The sequence below is a fragment of the Pholcus phalangioides genome, unplaced genomic scaffold (genome assembly GCF_987345545.1).
Source record: "Pholcus phalangioides strain wild (caught in Gottingen) unplaced genomic scaffold, Ppha-v1.0 ptg000005l_1, whole genome shotgun sequence".
Lineage (NCBI taxonomy): Eukaryota > Metazoa > Arthropoda > Arachnida > Araneae > Pholcidae > Pholcus > Pholcus phalangioides.
In genome coordinates, this window is record NW_028301598.1 from 3041391 (window position 1) to 3068021 (window position 26631).

Sequence of the window (26631 nt, forward strand, 5' to 3'; positions counted from 1 at the left end):
GGTCAAGGTCATACTGGAATAACTTCTTTGCATATACTTTGCATTGCACAATAATTCGATGCCTTTTGAAGAAAAATCATGATAATACGAAACTGACGTAAAAATATTACATTTCGATGACGTGACTGTGTTTTATGTTCAAAAATCGATACATAAAACAAAACATTGTTACACAATAGCAATTCCTGTATTTACATCCATATCAGGCACTGTTTGCGACATAAACAGGCGAGTGTTTATCCGATTATGATCGCATCGTCTCTATATCAGTCGATTGCGTGTTGTAATAAAAGAAAAAAATTACACCACAATAAATCATTATGACGAAAAGGAAATAAAACACAAAACGCACGCATCGTGTAATGGTATGTATTAATCATTCACTTCGGATAAAAAAGAGATGACTATATCGGAGAGTGTAAAAAAAAAAGAAAATGGCCGATAATAAATAACAGGCTTGGCTCCACTTCAACAGGCGATGAGATTGCGACTCGCGAAACCTCTCGCCCATTCATCAAAAGCTGCCATGGTGAGAGAAAATGAAAAAAAAAAGCTCGCATTTGTTCGTTTCGGTAAAAACCTCTTTTTATTTTGTTTTTAAACGTAATTACGTTCTGGCTTTCGAGTCACGTCCGTTCGTAGAAGAAGAAGAAGAATAACCGGTGGTGCCCTCGCAATTCCTAGATTCCACATACGCAGCAGCAGCTGCAGAGGAATCAGTCATGGTAGTAACGTTGCGTCGTCTCCGATTCCGTAGACGTTTCCACGCAAACAGGGCCACGATAACAAAAACCAAGGCCATGACAGCGACCACCGACCCGATTATGATGAGGGCACTCGACGTCACGCCGTTCGCGAGGGGGTTTTCCGGCTCTGACGTCACAGATGACACCGCTTTCTCGCCGTCGACGTCACGGGCGACGTCTGACAACCCGCTGCTACCGGTGCTATCCACCGCATACAGCAGCAGAAGAGTCGTTCCCGCGGTGGCTATGATGGTGCTGGGCGTGGAAGTACTGCTGGCACTGGTGATGAATGTCTCGGCTGATGTAATGCCGATGGTGGAATGTTCCGCGGAGGTCGTTTCCGCGAAATTCCCGAAGTCGAACCTTTGATGGTGGTTCCACTGTTTCGAGGGTCGAACCGAATGCGTTTCCGACTTGGTAGGCTGCTGTTGGTTGTGGTCATTCCGAGACGATTCCCATCTTGGGTTGCCGGTTATCTGAGAACGGCCGTAATCTCCGACCCTTGCCCTGACGCTGTCAGATTCTCCTTCGACTATGTCATCGTCGGTGACGGGTGGCATGTAAGGCCTGGGTAGAGGTCGATCTTGGTCCTTGAAACGTCGGCCGAAAGCGCCCGTTCTTCCTTCCTGGAGGTCAAGGAAAGGGTTGAGACCCGTGTCTGGATCCGTGAAGTCACTGATGTGGGCAGAGTCCTTGCTGTTCTGTTGAGCTTTGCCCGTGCGACTCTGTTGGCTCGTTCCAACGTTCGGTATCAAAGATATGTTGACTTGACGGGAGCTCAAAAGCCTGCTACTGACGAGTCCGCTCCTCAGGGTGAGTAATAGCAGAATCAGGTTGTGAGTGGGTTTCACTCGCATGATGGGGCCGCTGAAAAGAAAATAAGAAGCGTGAAACAGAGCGTGAATCATAATCTCAGCATAGGAGAATCAACTCTCAAAGAGTTGAAAATCCACAAAACTGTACCTCATGCACATCAATAGGATGCAATAACAACGTGTATACAGTGGATCCCGCTCATAACGGGAAAACACTTTAAACGGGAAATCTCAATGAAAATTAGTAAGAATTGAAACCACGACAAAATACGTCGTTCCAAGTGGGAACGTTATAAGCGGGATCAGCTGTGATTTTGACCCTATTTCGCGTGTTCATCAGCATTAACATCTTGTAAGTCAAAGGTTCGAACGCATGCAGTTTCTACCTGATAATCTCAATCTGTCAACTTGGTCTTCAAGTTTATTTTTCACACGATCAGAAACATACAAATAAACTAAATACAGGGTAATTCATATAGAACCGGCCCCACAAAAGATACCATACGTATAACATGTGTTTGATATATAACTGCCTTAGGATTGTGTACTGTACGTTCGAGTGCCCTTCACTGTGATTAGAGCAGGTGTTGAAAGTGGGTGCTAATTTCTTGAAGGCACGCAGTCACTCGATAGTCCATATTCTCAATGATGTGTTGCCGTGTAGCTTTGGTGATTGTCCTGATCGCAGCAAGGATGTTATTCTTGAAATTTTGCAACGTGTGAGTGAGAGGTTTGCTTGTGTCACTCTGGTACACATCTATCCTTCGGGAACACTTCGATACCTCTCTGAGATATGAAGCAGGGTGTCTTCGGTCCCTCAATGTGTACACTGTTTTTCAGAAAACTCTCCATAAAAAGAAATCGGGGGGGAGGGGGGCTTATGTGCCCTTGAACTTAAACCGCATGTGCTGTCACCTGTTTGCGCCATTCGCAAATTATTCGACTATTCCACTCTACAAAGCTGAGAGATTAATATGTTAAAATATTTAGCGGTTACGTGCATCAATTATGGAATTATTAGCGAATTCGTTAGGCCGGTTCTATAAGAATTACACTGTACATGAACAGTGTTGTCAGTATCTCAAATTTTTCTGATTTCTTGTCCCGAACTTAATTTTTTTTGGGCCAGATTCAATAAGGGCGGGGGGGGTGTCTCACCTGAATTTCTACAACTACCACCAAGATTCACTTTGCACCGCTTCAAATGATTCTATTATCAGATATTATGGTCAGAGGCACAAGCAGAGCTATCAGCTCCTTGTGCAAACAATCATAGCATTTAAGCAATATCATAGCAACAGTGGCACCTGTTGCAGACCGAGGCAAGCGAATTTTGATAAAATGTCCCGACTCAGGTGATTATTTTGGTAGGTGCTGCCATCTAGCCTTTGAGTTAAGATTCCCCAGAGAAAATCGTGTACTGTATTTCAAAGTTCGTAATCTAGCAATATCTTACCTTAATATTTAATACTAAATTTTTCCATTTAAAATTGTCATTATCTCAAGCAATTTATCACAAAATCTAAATTTTGCAACAAATCTCCAAAACCGGAGGTTACTAACGTTCACCTAAGTACGAGTAACCCTTCATGATTACGAGATTGTTGAGTCTGGAACAAACGTGCCACGAAGCCGTGGTGGAAGAGCAGGGCCGTCTTCACGCAAAGCCCCAGGGGCCTCAAGTGTAGAAGGGTGCTTCATAATAACGATATTTGGTTAAAATTTTCTACAGCAAGCACGTAAGTTGGTAGGCACGCATTTCTAGCCCGGTAGGGGCCAAGGAAAAATGACTTCGTCCAGGGGGAGGAATTATGATGCTCTTAAGAGGGCTCTGTGGAAGAGATCTCGCCCACGGTATGAACCTGGTGGCAGAGTTCTGACGCTCATACTCACGGAAATCGAAACAAACGTGAATATTTATACATTTTTTTTGGATTGAACCACCTAGGAAACATTTTAAGCTATACCGAGAATCGGGGCGAACGCAGGACTTACCTTTTTTTCCGGGGGTGGAGGGAGGGGAGTACACTACTACTACTACTACTTAACGATGGCACTTAAATTCCTCTGCGGAATTTCTAACGAATCAGTACATGACAGACCGTGTGTCGGGTGTGGCCCCCTGACATATTTATGTTGTCAGAGTTGCGTTGTTTCGTGTCCTTGCTGGTGTTGCCACCTGTCTTCCATATTTTGAAGTGAAAATTTTTGTTAATGTTTGTTTTTTTTCATCTTATACATTGTATAAGTATGCGTTATGTTGAAATTCTGTCTGTGCTCTCTGCGGAAAGACCTTTTCTCAGAGGGAGGAGTGCACTAGTGAATTGGAAAGTTTGGGCTGGGCAGAGGGAGTATGTTGTTGAGAAATTTTTCAGTTATTAACGTTCAAAAACATTTAAATTAACAGAAATTACAGTGGATCCCCCGTTTATAACGTTGCTCAAAAAAACCGTCACGGGAAAACGGTGTAAGCAGGAAAACACTTTAAATCGGAAATTTTAAAAGGAATTAGAGTAAAAAATAAATCGAAATAAATCGTACTAAGTGGGAACGTTATAAGCGTAAGCGGAATTAATTGTATAGTTAATATAATGGTAATTTCAGCAAATATTTTCAACTTTTTTATCGTCTTGGGGAGGGGGGGGGGGTTGAAGCATGTAACCCCCCCCCCCCATTGTTCCACTTTGCGTACGTCTTTGTCGAGAAGAAGGTGGGAAACCCTCTTTCATTTAAAAATTACGCCAAAACGCAAAAGTACGATTATGATCATTCATTATAGCAAGGTGGTTTTCAAACTTTTTGGGGTTCCCTTGAGCTTCCCAAATTTATTTGCACTTCCTCTTGTTCTATTTCTATCAAGGTAATGCTTAAAAAAACAATAATCACGCAGTAGTTTCGAAAACTCGGAAGTTCTCGCAATTCACAGTTTGGAAAAACCCTCCATTGTGGAACTAAACATATTACGCTGTGTTTAAAAAGTTTCTTTTCATACTAGCTGACACATTTAACTTGCAGCGTCATCTGTCGTTGCTCATTGTTACTACAAGTTCCTTTCCGAATTCATCATGGTAAAAATCGACATTTTTTTCTTCCTGATTGTATTTATTCTCCAGTTGATTCAACCCAAATCCGGGAGGGTGTAGGGGGATGGGGGGGGGGGGTGCTGAGTGTGGGAGGAAAAAAAAAACCAAGGAAGAAAATAGTGCTTCCTCCTGGCGTTTCTCTGCAGAGTTCCCGTTTTTCCAAGGATTCTCACTAAGAATGCTAACGGGAATTTTAACACATTTCCTGGGATTCCAGAAAGAAAACAAGATAGAACTGGATGATGCACAGATATGTCGGAATCTTGAGATCATTCTGCGCCAAATGTATCATTACAGAACCTTCCGATGACAGGCACCCATGCGACCAAAAATTTTGTCCGCTAGGGGGGAATGTCCGCTAATGGGGAAGTACGATATATAGTGGAATCTCGTTTATACAACTTTCACATTTATACGACGTTTGGCTAGAGTCGCAATTGATTCCTATAAATTTCAATATTAAAATGTATATGTTACTGCGGGTGTAAAAAATATACACCGGTAGTTATGCATAATCACCAATCGTCTCGATAAAGAAAGTTTGATCAAATTTGACTACATTTACATTTACCAGCGATTATGCACACTTCCCAAATAAAATTGGAAGTCTGATGGATGTGGAAAAATTTATAATCTTTTTTTTCTCTTCATTTAACCAATTAATTATTTTTACCCGTACATGGTACGTGCTCTACACATATTTTGCAATAAAAATAAAATAAAATAAGTGTGAAGAAGATAAAAACATTTATAACATCACTAGCTATAGTGCCCGGCGCTGCCCGGGTTTTCTTCAATGAGGCTTTTCGGATCACGTGATATCTCCCTCTTTCTTTGAGGGACATACAAACCGTGTCTAACTTAACCAATATGGTGCCTTCCTGCGCGATTCATGAAAAAAAAACTAATTTAGATTTAAAGAAACGTGGAAATTAATATAGAGGGTGTTTCAAAAGAATCATCCAATTAAAAAAAAATCATAACTATTCAGCTTTTAATCCGTTTTGATCGACTAATGTATAGTTAGAAAGATGGAAATCTCGAATTTCCCGCAGTTGTCGACAGGTAGCGCTAATGCTCTTCCTTCGGTCGCCACTTCAGTGTTTGTTAAGATTGTCTTTTCCCACAGTTAGAAACCGATTCGAATGACTTCATTTTCCAGTATGACGGGGCACCAACACACTGGAGCATGGACGTTCGAGAATTTTTGAACAATCGCATTCCTAAACGATGAATCGGCAGTACGGGACCTGACGATTCAGTTAAACATCACTGGCCTCCAAGATCACCGGACCTCATAGTGTGCGATTTCTTCTTGTCGGGCTTTATAAAAGACTACGCTTATGTGCCTCCCCTTCCAGCTACATTAGCCAAACTGAAGATATGCATAACAGAAGCAGTGGATGCAAACATGAAGGGACGAATTTGACTACCGTATAGACATACGCCGTGAATCCCAAGGTGGACATATTGTGCACCTTTAATTTGGTTAGTAAAAACTTTATGATTAGCCATGTAATATAAAATTAATCTTAAATGTCTATGTTGAATATTTTTCGTAATATACGCATTTCAAATCAAGTGATTCTTTTTGAGACGCCCTGTATTTTTTCCCTTTTTTAAGGGATGCTACGTATTTCGATTCCCCCCCCCCCCACAGTGACCCTCAAGTTATTCATCTCTGCCTGTTTCTGCTTCAAAAAATGCTTAATTAAAGCTGTGGAATTTCCTCGATGTACTTTACGGGCTCATAATTAATTTTAAAACATCATATACAAATACAACGCCACAACAGGCAAAATGCCCAACGAGGTTGTTGAGAAAAAGATGCCCATAAAACTATACCATCCTAAATTATATAAATAAAAAGTTGAAATCAATGTTATTGCATGGATGCCCAACTCAACCAAGTAGGTCGTCCCCTAATTACTTCGTATTTAATTTTCTGGGCTTCGTATATCTTTAAGCGAACTCAATATTTCAAAAATCGAGAATTCAATACAATTTTTAAAAGTATTGATGAGGCGGAAAACCCCACTAAATTTCCGCATTTCTACAGTAAAGTCGGCAATTTCAACACTGATTTCTATGGGGATAATCCTTTGCGTGACTCTCAAATTGATGCTGATTCTGACGTCTACTCAAAAAGCCTCATTACTGGGAGGATTGAAAAAGTGGCAAACCATTATAAAGGCGTAAACTATTATACATATATACTGGCAGCATTGAAGAAGTGACAAACCATTGTAAAGGCATATACACGTCTGAAACGCATTGATATGGAACCACCGTAACCAGAGTAAACGTTCCGAAAGTGATTGTTGAGGCTCAAAAACCATTGTTGCCCCCCGAAAGTTTTTCCGCCCATTTCGGACATTTGTCCTGCTCTGACAAGCTTTTAAAGTAGCCTATCGTTCAAGTCAGGTCCTATTTGGTATATATGCAAAATTTGGCGACGACCGATCTAAAATTGTAGATTTGTATAGAGAACATACAGAGACAAACAGAAAATCAATTTTATATGCATAGATTAAATGTAAATATATAAAATGTTGGTTTTCTTCACACGTATCAATAAACAAAGCCAACATTACTATTCGAATTCACTATCTTGGACCATAGTTACGTTCGGTTAATTAAGTAATTAATTGACGATTTATTATATTTACCAGCATGAACTTGGGATTAAACATAATCTTAGTTGTGTGTGAATCTCATAAATTCTTGGTTTATGACCAAAACTTAATAAATTAAAGTTTGTCTGATTTTACTGTCCGCTAACAAGGAGTGAAATATATTTAAGCTCTATTCCAAGGGACCGGGGATCAGAAAAATGTCCGTTAACCGGGAGTGTCCGTTAGGGGAGGTTCTACTTTATGTAGAAGTAAATAAAAAAAGCAATTGTAATGTTAGGTATAGGGTGTCCCATAAATTCGTAAACAGTTTAAAAATTTATAAAAATTGAAGCAGTTGGTAACATATTTGAATGCGGTTTTCAAAAAAGTTATCCTGACGAAGATTGAGGGGGGAGGGGTTTCACCAGCAACTAAAATAATTTAATTCGGATTTTTGTCGACAGAGGGTGTTGTACGAAAGCAAATCATCAGCTATCAAAACTAAACCTTTCTTCAATCTCTTCTGCATCCGAAACGTTCGTGGCCGAGGTAAAACAACTTCACCAATGGAGCTTTATCCCCCAATGTCACAGTCACTATATGAAAACCTTATGTAAGCGCCAGTAACAGGAAAATTCAGAAATGAGCTATTAATCGCACACCCGACATTTTATAAGGCTCTGACTTGCATATTTACAGTGATATGCTTTCGTGCAGCACCCTCTATTGGCACTTGAAACGAAATTCTTTTCTGTACCTAAAAAATCCTACCCCCGCCCCCCTCGTGAGAATAATTTTTCCGCAAACTGCATTCAAACATATCAATATTCCTTCAATTTTTAAAATTATTTACGGATTTATGGTGGGATACTCTTTACAGCGATGTGCACCCTTTGCTACAGTAAATGCACGCATAATAAATCTAGTATTATGCGTAATTACGGTTATTATGCAGAATCACAAACCATTTTGGTAAGCTTTACGAATATTGCGAATTTATGCATAATCCCCAGGCCGTATCAGTGAACATGATGAAACGTCAATGAAATCACTCAAAATTTACCGGAACTGGGAGTAAAATTCAGTTCAGCTAGGACGATGAGTTCGATCGTTGGTTTTCCTATGATGTCACTTTCTACTATTACTACGTAGGTTTAGACAGCTGGTTGATGCGATGATAAATTCAGGAAGGAAGATTCAACCTGCCTTGCGGGGAATCGAGCCCATGTCCTCACTTGCCGGGTAAGCGCCCTAAACCACTGCAGTACAAAGCCAACGAATCCTCTTTCCTTAGATCTCGTGTGCGCTTAACGGGTCCGTACATGGAGAACCAGGCCATGGACCTGTATGAAAGCTCACAATTACTGACAATCACCATCTGGTGGCAGTGTCAGAAATTGTGAGCTTTGGCCCGAGTTATGTCTGGCTGTCAGCCGCTGTCGAGTGTTCAGAGTTACGGACTCGCATCGCGAGAACCCGGGTTCAAACCCCATCACTGCCACTGTGGTGATCAGCTGAAGTTTGTTTTCTGTGGTTCCCAACTTCAAGGCGCGAACACGAGCCGATCTCCCCGTTAAGAAGTCTCGCCACAGAGAGCAACAGGCCTACAACAGTCCAAATATTCAAACATTACACTTCACTCAGAATATGTAGTATACTACTAAACCAGACAAATGCACCTCTCCCATATTCGTCTGCGGAACTTCTATCGAATTGGTACATGTTGGAATGGGTGTGTACGTATAGTGAACCTTCCGTGAAGTTTGTTTCCGTGTAAAGCTTGTTATGTATGGTACTGCCATCTGCAATCATTTTTTTTTAATGGTGTTTTTTCTCAACGCATAGTGAGTGAAGTATAATGAATGGATAATTATACCGTTGTAGGCCTGTTGCTCTCTGCGGAGAGACCGGCTCGCATCTGTGTCTCGAAGTTGGGAACAGCAGAAAATCAACTTGAACAAGGATCCTCGCGATGCGAGTCAGCCACTACGACCACTCGACCACCACAGCGGCAGAATTTGTAATAGTATAGATATGGCACCATTAAAAATTCATACACAACACTGTATATAAGCTTAGACTGTTAGGTACGCGCACACTTTCCGCACAACACAATCGGTAGTAAATTGCCCACGGCGATAGACCAGAGATGTGTTCGGTTTGAAACGAATAAAGAAAAAAAAACAGATCTGTCTGTCAATGCACGACCTCGTTTGGCGCACTTGAGCTCTAAGAAAAGAGGATTCGTTGGGTTTGTAGTCTAGTGGTCTAGGGCGCTCACCCGGCAAGTGAGGCCAAAGCTCACAATTTCTGACACCACCACCTGATGGCGACTTATCCGAAGATGATGTCACTTTCCGCTATTACTACGAAGGTTTCGACATCTGGCTGATGCAAAGATAAATCCGGAAAGAAAATTTAACTGGCCTTCAGTGCACACGAGCTTTAAGGACAGAGGATTCGTTGGCTTTGTAGTCTAATGGTCTAGGGCGCTCACCCGGCAAATGAGAGAACGTGAGTTCGTTTCCCCGCAAGGCCAGTTTAATTTCCTCTCCTGGATTTACCTTTTCATCAACCAGCTGTCGAAACCTTCAAAGCGGTTTTTTTTGTTAATTCCTACATTTAGTTCATGCATTTGCCTTCACTATAGGAAGGTCGTTGCAGATGCAACTCCACATGAATATGGATCACAGCGAATAATTTAGGCTGATAACAGCGTTAAGTATGCAAATGTTTGTCAACAAGAGAGAGGGGGGAGAAAGAACACCTAACACCTTAGGGGCCATTCAAGTATTACGTAAGCAGATTTTCAGCCATTTTTGAGCCCTCCCCCCGTCAGCAAAATTTCGTCAGCAGCTTAGAATATTTCATATCTTCAAAAAGGGGTGGTTGATGACGTAAGCAACCTTCAAACCCCCCCCCCCTCCCCCTTTCGACGGAAAAAATTTTGATATCATAATGATAACAAAAAAATTTTTTCCCCATGTTATGATATTGGTCCGTCCCTTGTAAACAATACCGAATGATAGCATTATGCGTGACTCTAATAAGCGGCGTCAACTGTGTATTACAGAAAAGGGCGAAGAGGTCACAGCGAAAATAAGTGGTGAGAGAAATTATACAGGGCTAGCAAAAAGTCCGTAGAAACTTTAAAAATTCATAAAAACCAGAAAAATAACCGAAATAAAAAACGGTTTGCAGGGTTAGCATCGCTAAGGTCAGGGGAATTTTTTGACAGGGGGGAAATAACTCAACAAAAGCCGATAGGTGGCGCTGCCGTACACAAGTCAAAGAAAAGTGCAAATGCCTCCAAAACGTTTATTAGAGCAGTATGTGTTCCAAATGACCACCACCACCACAGGGGATAACACATTGTAGGCGAGTCACAAATCCACCAACGGCAGATTGCAGCAGGTCCATATACACGGTTTACAACGGTGAACTGGTTGTGGATTAGGAGTATGCAAGTTCTTATAACCGAATATTTCCACCGAAGTCACTCGTACCAGCACCACCTATCGGTGGTTTTTGAGTTATTTTTTTTCCCTGTCAAAAAGTTTCTACGGACTTTTTGCCCACCCTGTAGTAATAACGGAGAGTGACATCATCTTCGGAAAATCAACGTTATGGATCGAACTCATCATCCTAGCTGATCTCAAGTTTACTCCCAGTTCCGGTAAATTTTGAGTGATTTCATTGACGTTTTATCATGTTCACTAATACGCCCTGGGAATTATGCATAATCACCGGTAAATTCGCACTGTCTGTCAAACGTACCAAAATGGTTTGTGATTCTGCATAAAATAACTGGATTTATCACATTTACTGTAACATAGAATACACATCGCCAGCGTTAGAATTGAAAAATAAAAGTCACTGGTCCGTGGAACCAGTGAATACAAGAACCTACTGGCCCGCTGACGTCATGAGTGGTCCGCTAAACTAAATCTGCTCTAAATAATAATTTATTTTCGCATAAATATATACTACGAGTATTATTAATATATTACAAGTATTATTAATAAATTGCAAGGATTATTGATAATTTGCAAGTACTATTAATATATTACACACCTAAATATGCATTGCATGTAATATATTACTTGTATTATTTAGAACGTAGTTTCCCAAACTTTTTGCTTCATCGCCCCCTTCTTCAGAAATTTCTCTTCTCTCACCACCACCAACTCAAGCGAACCCATAGGATTCTATGTTATACTCATAGCTTCTATCGCCCCCCCCCCGGACCATTTCGTCGCCTACCTGGGGGCGATATTGCCCACTTTGGGAATGTGGTCATTCTAAATCACTGATTTAGAATGTGTGCATTATATACGACGACCAAAGGGTGCGAAAAGCAATAAAAAATCATAATTAGAACTAGTCAATCGTTTGGCGTATCGATGATTCTCCCATAGGAGATTCTTTCACGGTCGATGTATAATCGCGAAGGAGGATGGGGGGGGGGGGGCGAAGGTTTTTGCTCCTGGTCCCGCGGACCACCACAATTTTTCCCTCAGTGGTCCGATTGTTTAATCAGTGGTCTTGGACCAGCGGACCGACCACCAAATGATTTCGGACGCTGATCGCTGTAAAGAGTATTCCGTAAATAATTTTAAAATAGAAGGAATATGGGTATGTTTGAATGCCGTTTGCGGGAAAAAAAATTATTCTCACGAAGGGGGGGGGGGATTTTTTTAGGTACAGAAAAAAATTTCGTTTCAAATGCCAATAGAGGGCGATGCACGAAAGCATATCACCGTAAATATGCAAGTCAGAGCCTTATAAAATGTCGGGTGTATGATTAACAGCTCATTTCTGAAGTTTCCTGTTACTGGCGCTTACATAAGGTTTTCATATAGTGATGGTGACATTTTTGGCTGAAGCTCCATTGGTGAAGTTGTTTTACGTCAGCCACGAATTACAGGCTGAAGCTTTTCGAACATTTCGGACGCAGAAGAGATTGAGGAAAGGTTTAATCATAATTTGCTTTCATGCAATGCCCTCAATCGACAAGAAGTTGAACTAAATTCTTTAAGTTTCAGCAGCCTACCCCCCCCCCCCCCCCGTCTTCGTAAGAATAACTTTTTTGCAAACCGCATTCAAATATATTGCCAATTTGTTGCAATTTTTCATGAACTTTTGAACTATCTACGAATTTATGGGACGGAGCGAATCTCATCCGAAAAGCAAATCTCTCAAAAAAAGCTCTTATCAAATACGAATATTTTATTGCCTAAAAGAATGGTAGAGACCTCTTTAATCTAGACACGTGGGATTCCCGTTATAGCGTGTGAAGGGGAATTTCCTTCGTTATATGCAAATGCATTGTATTTATCTTACTTGACGGATTTTCCATTAAAATGGCGGCAGCAGCGACATTATGGGAATACCAATGAATTTTACTCTCTTTTTTTTAAAAATTTTTCTTCCCCCTCCCCTTTCTGTGTTCACCGACGATTTCGATTAAATATCACGTTTTCGGTGAGAAATAAATAATTTTTTGGTGACACTAAAAAAAAAAACTTACCACACCAGTTACTTTTCTCGTGGAAATGTGGGAATCTTTTCACCAATTTTCAAAAGCTCGCCATCATTTCATCAACCTTTTCCATTGTTCTGTCAAACATAAAAAAAAATAATTAATTATTTTATTTATTGATGTTCAGCGCCAACATTATTCATGTTATTCATTTTTTAAGCGCCAGAATTACACGAGCTTAATACGTACGTATCTTACATCTTGGAAATCAAAATTATTTTACTATTAGCCTCGTATCCCAATTAGAGATACGTATTAAAATAGAGCCAATTTCAGGCTAATGGTGATTTTCCCGCCGAATCGAACAATTGGCGGGAAAATTGAACGTCATTCTTAGGGTATTTGTATTAAAAGATTTCTATAATCTAGTATAGATTAGTATTATTATGCATTAACGGATTTGAATGAAAACAAAGATGTGAACTAACCAACCACGATGATATGAGTGGCGTTTATGAATGCAGGGCAGGCTTGACAAATCAAAAAATATATATATTTCTTAGGAGCCAAGCATGGCATTTTACTCAAGGAAAACGGTCCTAAATAATGGTTTCTTTTGCTTTTCCCGTGTTAAAAGATGTAGCGCAGGGGTCTTAAACCTGCGGACCAAATGTGACCCTCCAAGCTTTATTGCTGTGGCCCTGCGATTATTTTAGAAAACAACTAATTTACATAGAAAAACGCTTTGATTCGAAAAAAATATATTCGTTAAAGAGCCGCGGGGCCACTGAAATCTCTACTGTAGTGAGAGAACTACGAGATACTTCTCTGAGAATCAAACAGTAATTCTGTGCATTTGATACATTAAAAGGGCCGTCGTAACAAATTCAGGGGATCCTCATCCAAAACAGTTTCTGAGACCTATGATTTCATATAGACTACATACGTCGAAAGGCCAAATTCAGCATCCAAATGGTACACATAATTGCAGAATTCACAGAAATGCTAAAAAAACACTTTAAATGAAAAAATAATTTTAGAAATTCATAATTGATGAAAATTTACAATCGATGAAAAAATAGTTACGCAATTACTGATAGAAATAATTATCGATTAAGAATTATTTGAAAATAATTTCAGAATTTTACATTGGACTCTCGATAATCCGGCCCTTCTAGTAATCCGGCGTTTTTTGTTTTTTTAGAAGAGTTTCGTTCGAGCCTAGAAGAGGAAAACGTGTCACTGTATGTCTGTGTAAAGAAGTCCATATTATTTAAATGGGATTGACTCCTGTGATTTTGATATTCCGGCGCACTCTGTTCAGATATGTGCCGGATTAGCGGAGTCTACTGTAATTTCAGAATAGTCAAGAGTAATTTTAGAAATTTCAAAAGTAATAATTAGTGAAAATTTAAAATTAATGAAAAAATAATTTCAGAATTATCGGGACAATTTTCAAATTTAATAAAAGAAATAATTGATGAAAAAGAGTTAATTAATTAATAAATGAAGGAAGTTATTTTGAAGTGAGTAAAAAATCAATTTTAATGAAATAAATAAATTCAGAAATGAAATTTGGAGAACCTTGATTAGTAACCGAGAATACCACGGTATGACGGTGGCCCGCGGGCTTCGTGAAAAGTTTATTTTGGCCCACAATGTCTGAAATGTTGAAGACCTCTGATGTAACGTAATAAGAAATTTTTGTGTCTCCCTTAGGCCAGCATTACATCGTAAAAGTTTTAGAAAAGTTTTTCACATAAAACTTGAGATATGCAACTAATACATCTATCGGTTACATTCGAGTGAATTGTAACCAATAAGGCTTATTGGTTGTTGTTTTTCTCAAGTTTTGTAAAAGATCTTTTATCAAACTTTTATAGTGTAATGCCGGAATTGGAATGCAATTTACAAATTTACTCTCTCCAATTTAAAAAAAAAATTTAGGTGCCCAATGGCGATTTTCTAGTCGCCATTGGGCACCTTAAATTGGGCTTTATCAAATGCTTGACTCTTGCACTACACAGTCGTTACTGGACTTTATACTCAAAGCTCGTATCAGCAGTGAGCTCCAACCATGGAGCCAGATAGCGACAAACAAGTTGCTGGTCACAGTTTTTGACACTATATTTTGACGTGCGTGGCCGCGCAGCCCCTGCGAAAATTTACACAAGCACCCATAAAAAAATAAAGGTTGGGAATCGCTACCAAGCCACACATGCACCTCGTCCATATTCCTCTGCGGAACTTCTAACGAATTGGTACGTGTTGTGAACTTAACGAGAAGTATCTGTCTGTATATGCTTTTTTTAGCGCTGCCATCTATGTTTCGAACTATGAGTTAAGTGTAATGATTGAAGATTTGTACAGTTGTAGACATGTTGCTCTCTGTGGCGAGACTTTCTAACGGGGAGATCGGGGTTTCAATTTCGTACGCTATTGTCACTCAAGGGAATGAGATTAAGGTATCATATATATTGAGCGGTCCTTCTGGCCGATATCGAACTATTTTAGGGCACCTGATATTCGCCACGACATGCCACCTGCCCAGCCAACACCATCTATAGCAGAATTCCTCCGTGCGAAGCTTTGACGTCACTGAAGAAGGCTTTCTGCTATAGATGGCGTTGGCCTAGCTGAGTAGTTAGCATAAAAGTTTTGTGCGTGCAGATTTGAAGCATGATTCTTTCAAAATCGTGTCTCTCTAAACTATAGATCCCAGTTATCAGAAGACAAAGATTCACTATCACTACAGTGGCCAACCTTGCCGTAGTCAGTGAACTACGGAGACATCAAATATGATGCTAATAAGACGGACGTCACCCTACGATCGCCGCTCTTCACCCCTCCCCCCTTCACGTATAGGCTTTTGGCAACAAATTCGTACGATCTATATTTGAAGTATAGCTGGTAAATTTAAAAAAAATAACCGGTTTTTCCTTTTTCGCATGTTAGTATTGTCCCGAACTCTCCCGTCCCACACACACATCTGTTAAACTTCCTAATAATTTTTAATTACCTTTTTGCTTCCATTTGAACCAGATGTGGCTGTTTTTAAAAGCCTTATTTTGTTGTTACCAATAAAACCGCAACTGATCTATTTCGATGAAAGTCGCGGGTTCGAACCCCGTTCGATTCTCTTTTACTTTTTTCCTCCTCCCTTCCGTCTTCGTTTTTTGACGATCTCTCTTTCTCTCTCTTTCATTTTATTTTTCTTCATCGTAAGTTTCTTTTAAACAGGGGAGTACTTACAAAACTGACAGAAAGTGTGAACGATACCTTTTATGAGAGTTTATCAGGCAATCTTTGAGATTATTTTGGTGCAAAAAGAATTATTTTCTTTGAGAAACTAAAATTTCCTTAATTCTTTTTTCCCTCTCAAATTCTTTCTCTCTTTTTTCCAGTTACTATTCCGTGGGTGGCGGGCGCTGACAGTTGTATAACTTTGAATTTTAATAGAAACCGCAATACACTGCGAATAATTCGCGCCTGCATAAAGTTCGGAGGATACGAATTTCGTACGTTAAATAAAAACTTATTCATCATATAATCCGCATATGTAACTATCATTCGCCAGCCATGAAATTTTGGGCAATGAAAGAAGTTTTTGGTCATGTTTCTATAGAGAAATATATATATATGTGTTGATTTCTCCACTGGAATATGAATTTTTTTCGTTTAGATATCATTGATAATTATCCTTACATTTTTTTTTCAAATACATTATATCTCTTTCAACCTCTCAGCGCAGAAAACAGCGAGCGGTGATTATAATGTGCATCAAGAAAAAACTTCGGAGCCTTTTTTAACCTATAAATATTCATTAAAGTCAAGAATTTTTTTCCGTATTCTTAAAAAAACTGTTTCATTTATATATACAAAAGATTTTTCAGTTTCACAGTATCAGAGTTGGCTTCCAAAAGCTCATGCAAATTCCTCTAGTACCGTGGCTCCCAAACTGTGCTGCGCCAAGGATTTCTGGGTGCTTCGCGAAGGGATTGGAAAATAAATTATTTTTCCCAAAGGCAAATCTGGTAAAGTTTTTAAAGGAAAATTACTAGTATACCTAAATGCGATAAATTTCTTCTCCAAAAACCAATATGGATTTCTGCCCGAGTCTAACACCGAAAAAGCTCTAATCTCATTCACTAATTTTACTTATAATAGTGTAGACCAGCGGTTCTCAACCTGTTTTGACTCGCGGAGCCCTTTTCAGTAAATAATTTCTATGGCGGAGCCCTGTTTGACTCGAGGAGCCCTTTTTTGTACATAATTTTTATGGCAGAACCTTGTAGGCCTCTCTTATTCACTTATCTATCAAATATACTGATTCATTTTATTTTCCTCGAGTCGCCGCGGAGCCCCTGGGAGTTGCACACGGAGCACTGGTTGAGAACCGCTGGTGTAGACAATAATAAAGAAACGATTGCAATATTTCTTGACATTTCCAAGACCTTTGATACAGTTAACCATGAAATTTTACTAAACTCTATTTTGATGGCATCAGAGGTCATATATAACCTTTTCAAATCGTACTTGGCAAACCGACATCAATATGTAAAAATAAATGGCTTACTAAGCAACAGTATGTCTATTAAACGTGGAGTTTTCCAGGGATCAATCTTGGGCCCACTGCTGTTCCTCATATATATAAATGATTTATGTGAATTAAAAATAAACGGAAAATTGATAAGTTATGAAGATGACACAGTTCTTCTTTACTCAGACAATAAATCTAAATGACCTGCAAAATATGATCAACGAAGACCTCCTGAAAATTCGGAACTGGTATTCGGCCAATGACATGGAAGTCAACGTTGAGAAAACCAGATATATGCTGTTTAAACTGAAAGAAAAATATAATGATACAGAACATAATCTCTCACTAATACATCACAATAACGACTGTCAAATCTCGAGTAACTGAAATTGTACAAACCTAGAAAAAGTTAATTCCATAAAATACCTAGGACTAAATATCGACTCAAATCTAAAATGGAAAACCCACATAGCAAATGTTTAAAAAAAATTGGTTTTCCCTAAACAAATTTTATCACCTAAAATATAAAGTAAATCATAGATTTCTATTGACACTCTATTACGCATGGATCCAATCGCACATAAGTTATGGCCTTGTAGCATATGGAAGAGATTATTTAATTAACATTAGAGTGAAATAACTCGGACCCAAAACAAATTTATAAAAATTCTTTCAAATCAGACTTAAAGCGTTAACTTGACTCATTTAAACATTTTACCAATCGGATACTTATATTTCTGTGAAGTATGTCTGACTGTTTATAGAAATTTTAACTTGTGTGAAAAACGTACAGTGGTTAATCCAAGGAGACCAAACCAGATATTAGTGAATCCCAAACCTCATAAAAACATTCTATGCAAAAGTTTCATTTACTTAGCCCTAAACAATATAATAGTTTACCCCCTAGTAAATCTACAAAGCATTCAAAATGGGTATACTTTTAAAAAATCTTTGAAAAAGTTCGTACTCTCAATATCTGATGTAGAAAATTGCTACTGAACGAGGGAATTGATTTCACTACCTTGTACGCATATGTACCAGGAAAACTATGTATGATTTTTTCCCCCCTTTCTTTCTTTGCATGCCTATATATTTGATTTCTCTTAAAATAAGCTCCTCGATGATTGAAAATATTTATTTATACACCACGATCTGACACTTCTGTTCGCACTAACATGTATTTACGAAATTTGAATTAATCTTTCCTTTTTTTTCTGTTTTCTTCTTGATTCACTCTACCTTAACATTACGTGTTTCATGTTTGTGTATAATTTGTAATTTTTTGGTTTATTTGCTTTTTTTTTGTTTTTTGAATATTGACATGTCACATTGAATAACTTTTTGTAAACGCCAACATGGTCCATGCGATCCTTGATGTTTCGAACACTTGATGATGTGCAATTATGCCATAAATAAATAAATTAATTAATTAGAAAAAAATATTTAAAAAATTACATTTATACTAGGTTGAAAGTTAGGAGTTGTTTTTTATTTATTTTTGTTTTGTTTTGAATCAACGAAAGGAAATGTTTTTAACATGATAAAATACATTGGAACAAACATCAGATGTTTAGTTTTTGAACTATGCATTTAATCGACCAGTGGGAGAAAAATGTCGAGAGTTATTTCTTCCCGGGCTGAGCTCACGCGTTAAGACGGCTCTGCATCATGCCATCATCGAATCACGATGAACTTGTAGGATTTAAATCTGGCAAACCGGATCATAGTTTTATGCATGAAGGCTCCACCATTTTCAGCCGTATAACAGCCTAGTGTAGTTGATTTTTTTTCTGCCAAATTTTGGAGAAAAAAATTATTACCGCATCGTGACTATATTGATGGGTTGCCATAAGTAACGGGGGACATAATTACCACGAAAAAATACGCCAAGTTGACAATGATCCCGCATCATTGGAGTTGCATTGCACCTGTGGAGTTAGAGCCTACTGGCCTTACACAGGTTTGTATATAATAAATAAATAAATAAAATAAAAAAATCATTTGTTATCGACTTTGGCAAGGGCTCACCGGCCCCGTCGCGAATTGGCCAATTTCGGGCTTTGGCAGTAACATATACACAGTGCCGTCTTAACGCACGGAACTACCTCAAGAGAGGAGCGGCCTCACAAAAATGAGGTATAGTTGAAATTTTCGAGGAGCAGCACAACATGTAAATTTGCCTGGTCGGGCCTCAGCAAAATACCTTGGCCCCGGGGGCTCATGGTGCTCTTAAGACGGCCCTGCATACTGGTTCTGCATATTGGTTCAACTTACCTTCACTTTTTGACGGGGTCCTAGCAACCTGAGCGAAATTTCTAAAATCAAATTTGTTGCTGTGATCGGAAACATACTTACAGGGGAAGGGAGGCTATATACCAGGACGGCAAATTTAAGGAATGAGTGGTAAAGAAAATTGGACTAGAATGGGAGAAGGGCAACAAAATTTGTGTAGTCCACAGGCAGTAAAACCACACAACCACTTCTGTCTAGGGGCTAAGCAGCAGCACTCTAGGAGGTGCTGGGCTAAGTTAGTGGGTAGCCAAAAGGGTCATAGAAAGTTCGCAAGCATGTTAGTGACCAAAAGAAAGACCCAGAGAGCAAGGAACGATGTCAGTGAGCGACCAAAAGAGTGACCAGAGTTTGCAAGTATGTGCGTGACTGGGAGAGTTTGAAAACACATGTGTGAGTGACTAATAGAGTTTGCAAGTATGTTAGTGCCTAAGAGAGTTTTCAAGCATGTAAGTGATCAAAACAGTGTGTAAGCATGTGAATGACCAAAAGAGTGACCTAGATAGCAAGGAACCAGGTCGGTGAGGCACTTACAGAATGAGGGACCGGTTCTATGAACGACCAAAATAGTGATCTATTGAGTGTGCAAGAATGTGAGTGATCAAAATTGTGTTCAAGCATGCGAATGATCAAAAGTGTGACTTAGAGAGCGAGGTAAAATTTAGGTGCAAATTTTACATTTTTTTAGTTGAGGGGACATGAATTTTATGCAACTTAATTATTATTTTACTGCGCTGCCACTAACACACCAGAATTTTTTGACACTTCAATTTTTGAATCAGCAGTAGAGTTTTTATTCTTTTTCGAACCTCTTCGTGAAGCACCCCATACACACATCGAGTGCCGTCTTAACGCATGGGTCCACCCAGGCACGGCCCTGGGGGCTTCAAGTGCAAAAGGGGCCTTGTGATATTGAGATTTGATTTTTGAGGAAAATGTATTAAAACTTATAAGCAGTACTTTCAGCGAATTAGGGGCCCCCCAAAATACCACTTTGCCGGGGTGGGGGGTCATAGTGCTATTAAGACGGCCCTGTCTGTCAACTTTCCGGTGGTTTGTTAGCCTGGGGTTTTTCTCAGCGCGTGAGATTTCACTTTTCGCATTCAATATTTTCCACTGGTGATTTTCTTCCATTACATGATATTTGGGACGTAAAATATATAAAACTATATATGCATTTTAACATTTGACTCTCCCTGATGCTACCCAACATGAAATATACAAACACACAAAGCATTCCCCTTTTTTATACTCACTGGAATTAGGGAAAACTAGAAAGAAGACTACTTACCAGTTAGATGGATATTCTCATGGATTCAGAGTCATTCACGTGCACTCGAAACTCCCATCTCGCGACGAGGAGAAGACGCATGCGACCCAAACAACATAGGAGGAATGATTGGATGGTGGCAGAAACAGAGACACATACACACACAGAAGCCAAAAAGCTGTTCCCTTCTTCGCTTGTAATAAGAAAGAATCTCTCTCCTTTCCTTCTTTAAGCAAAAGAAAAAGAAGAGAGCCAGAGAAACTGTCATTGAGCCAATGAGTGTCTGGAGCTTTTTTTCAGGGTGGGGCCGTGACTTCTGACCCGGGACCACATGGTCTCACAGAAGAAGAATCTGTCAGCCAGCAGCCACACCCCAAAAAATTTCTCGGCTATTGTTTGTAAGGGCTGTATTAAGACGGATTCAAGTCGCGTTAATGAGAAAACTGAGAACTCACTTTCTGTGGATTTTGGTCTCGATAAGAAGAACAAGATGAAAAGACCATTAGTTTCATCTTGAAGAAGATGGAGAAGAAGGGAGAGACGTTTCTTCTTCTTCTTTCCATTTCTTCGCAATTAGAAAAGAAACTTACGACAACTGTGTTTCTTTTTCTTTCCCCCCATTCTGGACAACTGTCTGTCAATCGTTGGTGATGTTTGGCGAGGTCTATATTTCACTATCCTTTATGATGGCTTTGACGAGGGTTGGATCGTTGCGGTCCGTTTCCGTTTAGTGTATAATAAACTGTTGTCATAGCTGGAAAAATAACGCCAATATATATACCCCCGTCGCATCAGCTCTATTTACGCTGTGGTGTTTGTTGGTCTTGTTTATCGCATCATCTGTTGAACACCAATGTCACTACATCCTATGAAATGTAATCAAAACTCTCCCCCATCAATACAGTGGATCCCGCTTATAACGTTTTTCAAAAAAGCGTCACGAAAAAACGTTTTGAGCGGGAAAACGCTTTAAACGGGAAATTTTAATGAGAATTAGAGTTGAGACCACGAAAAGAAGTCGTAATAAGCGGGAAAACGTTCTAAGCGGGAACGTTATAAGCGGGATCCACTGTATTTGCATTGTGTTGTTTGCGCTTGTTGGTACGTTATTACCGTTTTTAAGAGATTTGTTTGACTAGTCATTTTTTTTAATTATGTAACTGGCGCAAAAAACAAGATTAGTAAAAACTGAGCTACGGAACTTTTTATGTAAGCAATAACGGTATACAGCAGTGTTTCTCAAAGTGTGCGCCGCGGCTCCTAGGGAAATAGCAGAGAGCTGGAGATATTCATTTGTGTGCCTGCTTACGCTTTGAAGTGGCAATTTTATGAATGGAAATATCTACTAAACTATTCTGGGATCCGCAGATGAACATTGAATTGGGCATAGGAACCACGGGTAACAAAAGTTTGAGAACCACTGGTGTATGCAATGGTGGTGAGCAATGACACCCACACACATGAATGTTTCTTTGGTTCGAATGCCGATACGTCATTCGTTAGGACAAGTGTCAGACTAATAAATGAGCAAACTCACCATATGCTGCAGAACTATGAGTGGGCACACCCAACATGTTCACTGATAACCTTGTATTGCGATGAACATCAATGGGTCCAAATTAAAGTTTTGATTCCTGTATGCGCAAGTAAGTTAAGGACCTCCAAATTAAAACGTCTAAACCTAACACCTTTGACCTATATTATGGAGCCTAATGCCTGCTTTATGCAGATCCCCTCTTAATCAAAATTATGCGCCATTTCGTAGAGGCCCCATGATGTCATTAGGATGGCCCTGATATGCTTTGAGCATCTCAGGAGAAAAGCTGCACCGTAAAACACAAGTGAATAAAATTATTTTTGGTATTTTGATACCATTTACAATGTTAACTACGGCATCATTAACAATACCAACTCAGCTGTACAAAAGCTCTGCCACACACAAACAGAACAAAAGTAATATGGCCTCTACCCACAAGGAACAGTAAATACGGCCCCATTGAAAGTTCTGGCTTTAAGGATGGGGCAATGGCATGAGCATCTTAATCTGATGATTCTTCAGAAGTGTTGCTAGCGATTACTATACCGCTCTTGTAAAATTTTTGTATCAACCATCTTCAAATTTCAGAAAAAAAACTTATTGGTTTCTTTCCGTGAAACGACAGATTTCAATTATGAATTTACATAAATGGCTTATTTTGTCCATCGATCACAGAAGAGACTTTGCCACGCCTGCATCACGTGATATTTGTTATACTTTTTTGTTATCAACAGCAGCCTTAAAATAACTAATTTTTGTATCAGAGATATCTTCGTTTCCCGCCTCGTGGAAACTGTCAGTATTTTCCAAGAAGGTACGGTCGAATCTCTTCTCCAAAAGGACTAACTAACAAAATGAATCAGATTAAAAGGTTTGAAGGTGACAGGTACAGCCACCGAGTCTCATAATTCTAGGTTTTGCAATCGAGAGCTCTGCATAAAAACAAACAATCGTTAGCACAAAAGAACGGTTGTAAGAATCGAAAACCCGAACAAGAAAGACATCGACATCTTTGTCATTACGTTCTTCCATACACGTAATACGCATAATAAAATGCGTTTATGTCCGCTACAAAAAACCATCAAAGATAACCAGACGCCAACCCTTTCTTCACAGAACACGTGACCTTTCAGCACCAAACCTCTCGTGTTATCATTTTCTTGTCAATGGAATGAGTATCAAGTGGGTAAACCCGTAATCACAACATGCGGAACAAACGAGAACTTGTTTCTGACATTTTATGAACGAGGCGTATTGTATTATTTTATTGTAGACTATGCGAGAATTGTGTGTGTGTGTGTGTGTGTGTGTGTAATCGGAAGTCGTTCCAAGATGGACGACCGTAACCAAACTGATAGCGTAATTGGTTTGCTCATGAAATCACGATTAGGCCAGAGATACACATGCTACTTAGCATAACGAAAGCACGCTATTTTCAAGCAATACAACCAGGGTTGGCAATTTTTTGACGGTTAAAACCGTGGTTTAAACTATCACGTCAAAAACTGTAAAAAAACCTCGAATATTGCTTTTCAATTTTTAAATTCCCATTTGAAATACACATGCTAATCGCATGTAATGTTTAAAGTGACTATGTTCTATAAAGAATAAAATACTTAATATGGTTATAAAATAATTTTCTACTCTTTCTACATAATTATTTTGGACAATACATATTTTTTTCTTGTAAAATATATAAAAATATTAAATAGAGCATAGCATAAACGCTGAAGGAAAAACTTTGTAATGATTTGATATTCTTCAATTCAAGATTTTTTATCTTGTATAGGTATGTGCATAGATATAAAACATCTGCTGTACTTTTTTTTACACTGGTGTAAGAAATTAAGAGAATTTGAAGACTTGGTCGATTATCTCTAGAACTACTGTACCGATTTTAATGAAATTTGATATGTACATACATTGATACAATACAATACAAATAACCATTCAATAATTGTAATACACACGCATGATCGTGTGTAACACTCGTTGGAGTCGGAAGGTATGAAACAGCGGTTGCAGAATAAACAAAAAAATGGGTTGAAAGATGGGTTAATAGGGGGTATGGTCCCCTCTTACAGATATACAGGTCTCGCAGCGTGATTTCATACTTGAAATAAGGCAGTTTATCATTTCCTGTGGCAATTGGTCCCACTCGTTCAGCAACGCTGTTTTCATTCCTTGGATGGTTCCCGGAGGGGGGTTGCAATTGCCCTCCCCAGAGCGTCCCAGACATGCTCTATAGGGTTAAAGTCTGGAGATCTGGCTGGCCAATCCATCCGGCGAATATCCTCACTCTCTAGAAAATCGTCGAGCAAAAGAGCTCTCTGTGGCCTCGCGTTATCGTCCATTAAAATGAACTCGGGGCCAACTGTACCCCTGAAAAGGCGAACATAGGGCTCCAAGACCTCATCCCTATACCTCACACCAGTCACAGTGCCTCTTTCAAAGACATAGAGAGGTGTGCGGATATCCAACATGATGCCTGCCCAGACCATTAAACCTCCTCCGCCATAATGGTCGATTTCGCGGACATTGGAGGGTAGGTAGCGGGTCCCTGGTTCTCTCCATATGAACGTCCAGCGAGAATCGGTGCTTAGGCTGAACCGGGACTCATCAGTGAAGAGAACGGTCGCCTATTGATCCATACTCCAATCTCTATGCTCTCTGCACCATGATAAACGGATTCTCCTGTCCGTAGAAGTGAGCGGTACGCAAACAGCAGGTCTTCTTGCAAACAACCCTCTCTCATGAAGTCTTTTGGAAAGAGTCACCCTTGATACACGGGTTCTTGTAGCTGCATACAAGTCACGAGAGAGCTGAGAAGCTGTAGCACTCCTGTTACGCCTCGCTATAATCGACAAATGGCGATATTCTCTGGCCGTCGTAGCTCTTGGACGACCTTGCCCAGGCTTTCTTCCGATGGATCCGGTATCCTGGAACTGTTTCCATAAGTTACGACGCTGGGCGTTAAATTGAACTCTCTACAAATCTGGACTTGAGATTGGCCTGCTTCTAGCCTCCCCACAATTTGCCACCTCATTCCATCATCTAAACGTTGGTGGCTACTCATTTTTACTGTTACAATTTGAAATTAACCGATTGCTGCAAAATAACACCAAGAAATTCGCCGAGGTGTGCTAGCGAACGAAATGCGTCTTAACTTACGCGCACTTATAAAGCCTGTTTCTCTACTGGCTCCGCCTACACACACGTGTACGCTTGCGTATTTTACACACAAGATTTGCATTTTTGTCTAGAAGCAGTGGTTTTACATTCAGTTCAGTTCTTTTCATGAAATTCGATAAAATATGCAAATTCTTTTAACTTATTTCACCAGTGTATAACAGAGATAGGCGTTTAAAAAGTTCTTTAATGCTATGTATGCGATGTCGATTTCTGTTGATATTAAATTATCTAGTAGATGATCACCGATACTTTAAACAACATTAAAGTATAACATTAGAATATATCTAGCAATCAAATTACTAAATTATAGGACTAAAATGTCCTTCAATTTGGCAGTGTTCGCTTTTATATGTATGCGTAAGAAACTCCCATAATTGTTATTGTAAAAGTAAGAATGACTTAGTATATATGACTATGATATATATTTACTATCATTTATAATTCAATGTTTTTTTCTATTAGAAGCTGTATGTAAACGTGCAAAACAAATTCTTTGGATATCAAGTCCTACCAGCTCTGCTTTGATTGAAAATACTCTTTAAAACTCAGGATTTATACAAATTTAAAGTATAAAAATAGATATTTTTTCTCAGTGATTATAATTCAAAATATCAAACACTTTAATCTATATTAAAGTACAGGGGTTGGACAAAATAATATGGACACCTGTGAAATGAGACAAAATCTTTATTAGTAGGCTGTTGGCCCTCCTTTTGCATTAATTACAGCTTGCATCCGTCGTGGGATGGTCAAATACAAGTCATGCACTATAGTCGCAGGGATACGTAGCCACTCCTCCTGCAAAAAGATCACTAATTCAGAACGTGTCTTTGGAGGTGGAAACCTACTACACAGTTTAGTCTCCAAAATACCCCACAAAGGTTCAATTATATTAAGATCAGGGGACTACTACTACTAATAAACCAGACGTGCACCTTGTCCATATTCCTCTACGGAATCTCTAACGAATTGGTACATGTTGGAATGTGCGTGTACGTGTAGTGAAACCTGGCGTGAAGTTTGTTTCTGTGTAATGCTTGTTATGTGCAGTGCTGCCATCTT

The 26631-nt window shown here is 39.3% G+C and overlaps 1 protein-coding gene across 3 annotated transcripts; it reads right to left on the bottom strand.

The window, feature by feature from the left end:
• Nucleotides 1-93: 93 nt before the first annotated feature.
• Nucleotides 94-21577, bottom strand: LOC149085730 (uncharacterized). Of its 3 annotated transcripts, XM_089232122.1 has the most exons (5): nucleotides 20862-21577; nucleotides 17486-17587; nucleotides 16447-16551; nucleotides 12790-12878; nucleotides 94-1613 (listed from the first exon to the last, which is right to left on the bottom strand). In XM_089232122.1, the coding sequence occupies exon 5, from the start codon at nucleotides 1601-1603 to the stop codon at nucleotides 608-610; it is 996 nt and encodes a 331-aa protein (XP_089088248.1). In that variant the 5' UTR covers nucleotides 1604-1613; nucleotides 12790-12878; nucleotides 16447-16551; nucleotides 17486-17587; nucleotides 20862-21577; the 3' UTR covers nucleotides 94-607. The 3 variants fall into 3 exon arrangements, with proteins under 3 accessions (XP_089088248.1, XP_089088249.1, XP_089088247.1); XM_089232123.1 differs by lacking the exon at nucleotides 16447-16551; XM_089232121.1 differs by lacking the exons at nucleotides 16447-16551; nucleotides 17486-17587 and having other exon boundaries at nucleotides 20862-21576.
• Between the last annotated feature and the right edge of the window lie 5054 nt (nucleotides 21578-26631).

Excerpts from the sequence above, each read along its gene's own strand:
- LOC149085730 (XM_089232123.1), bottom strand. The coding sequence starts at position 1,603 with ATGCGAGTGAAACCCACTCACAACCTGATTCTGCTATTACTCACCCTG.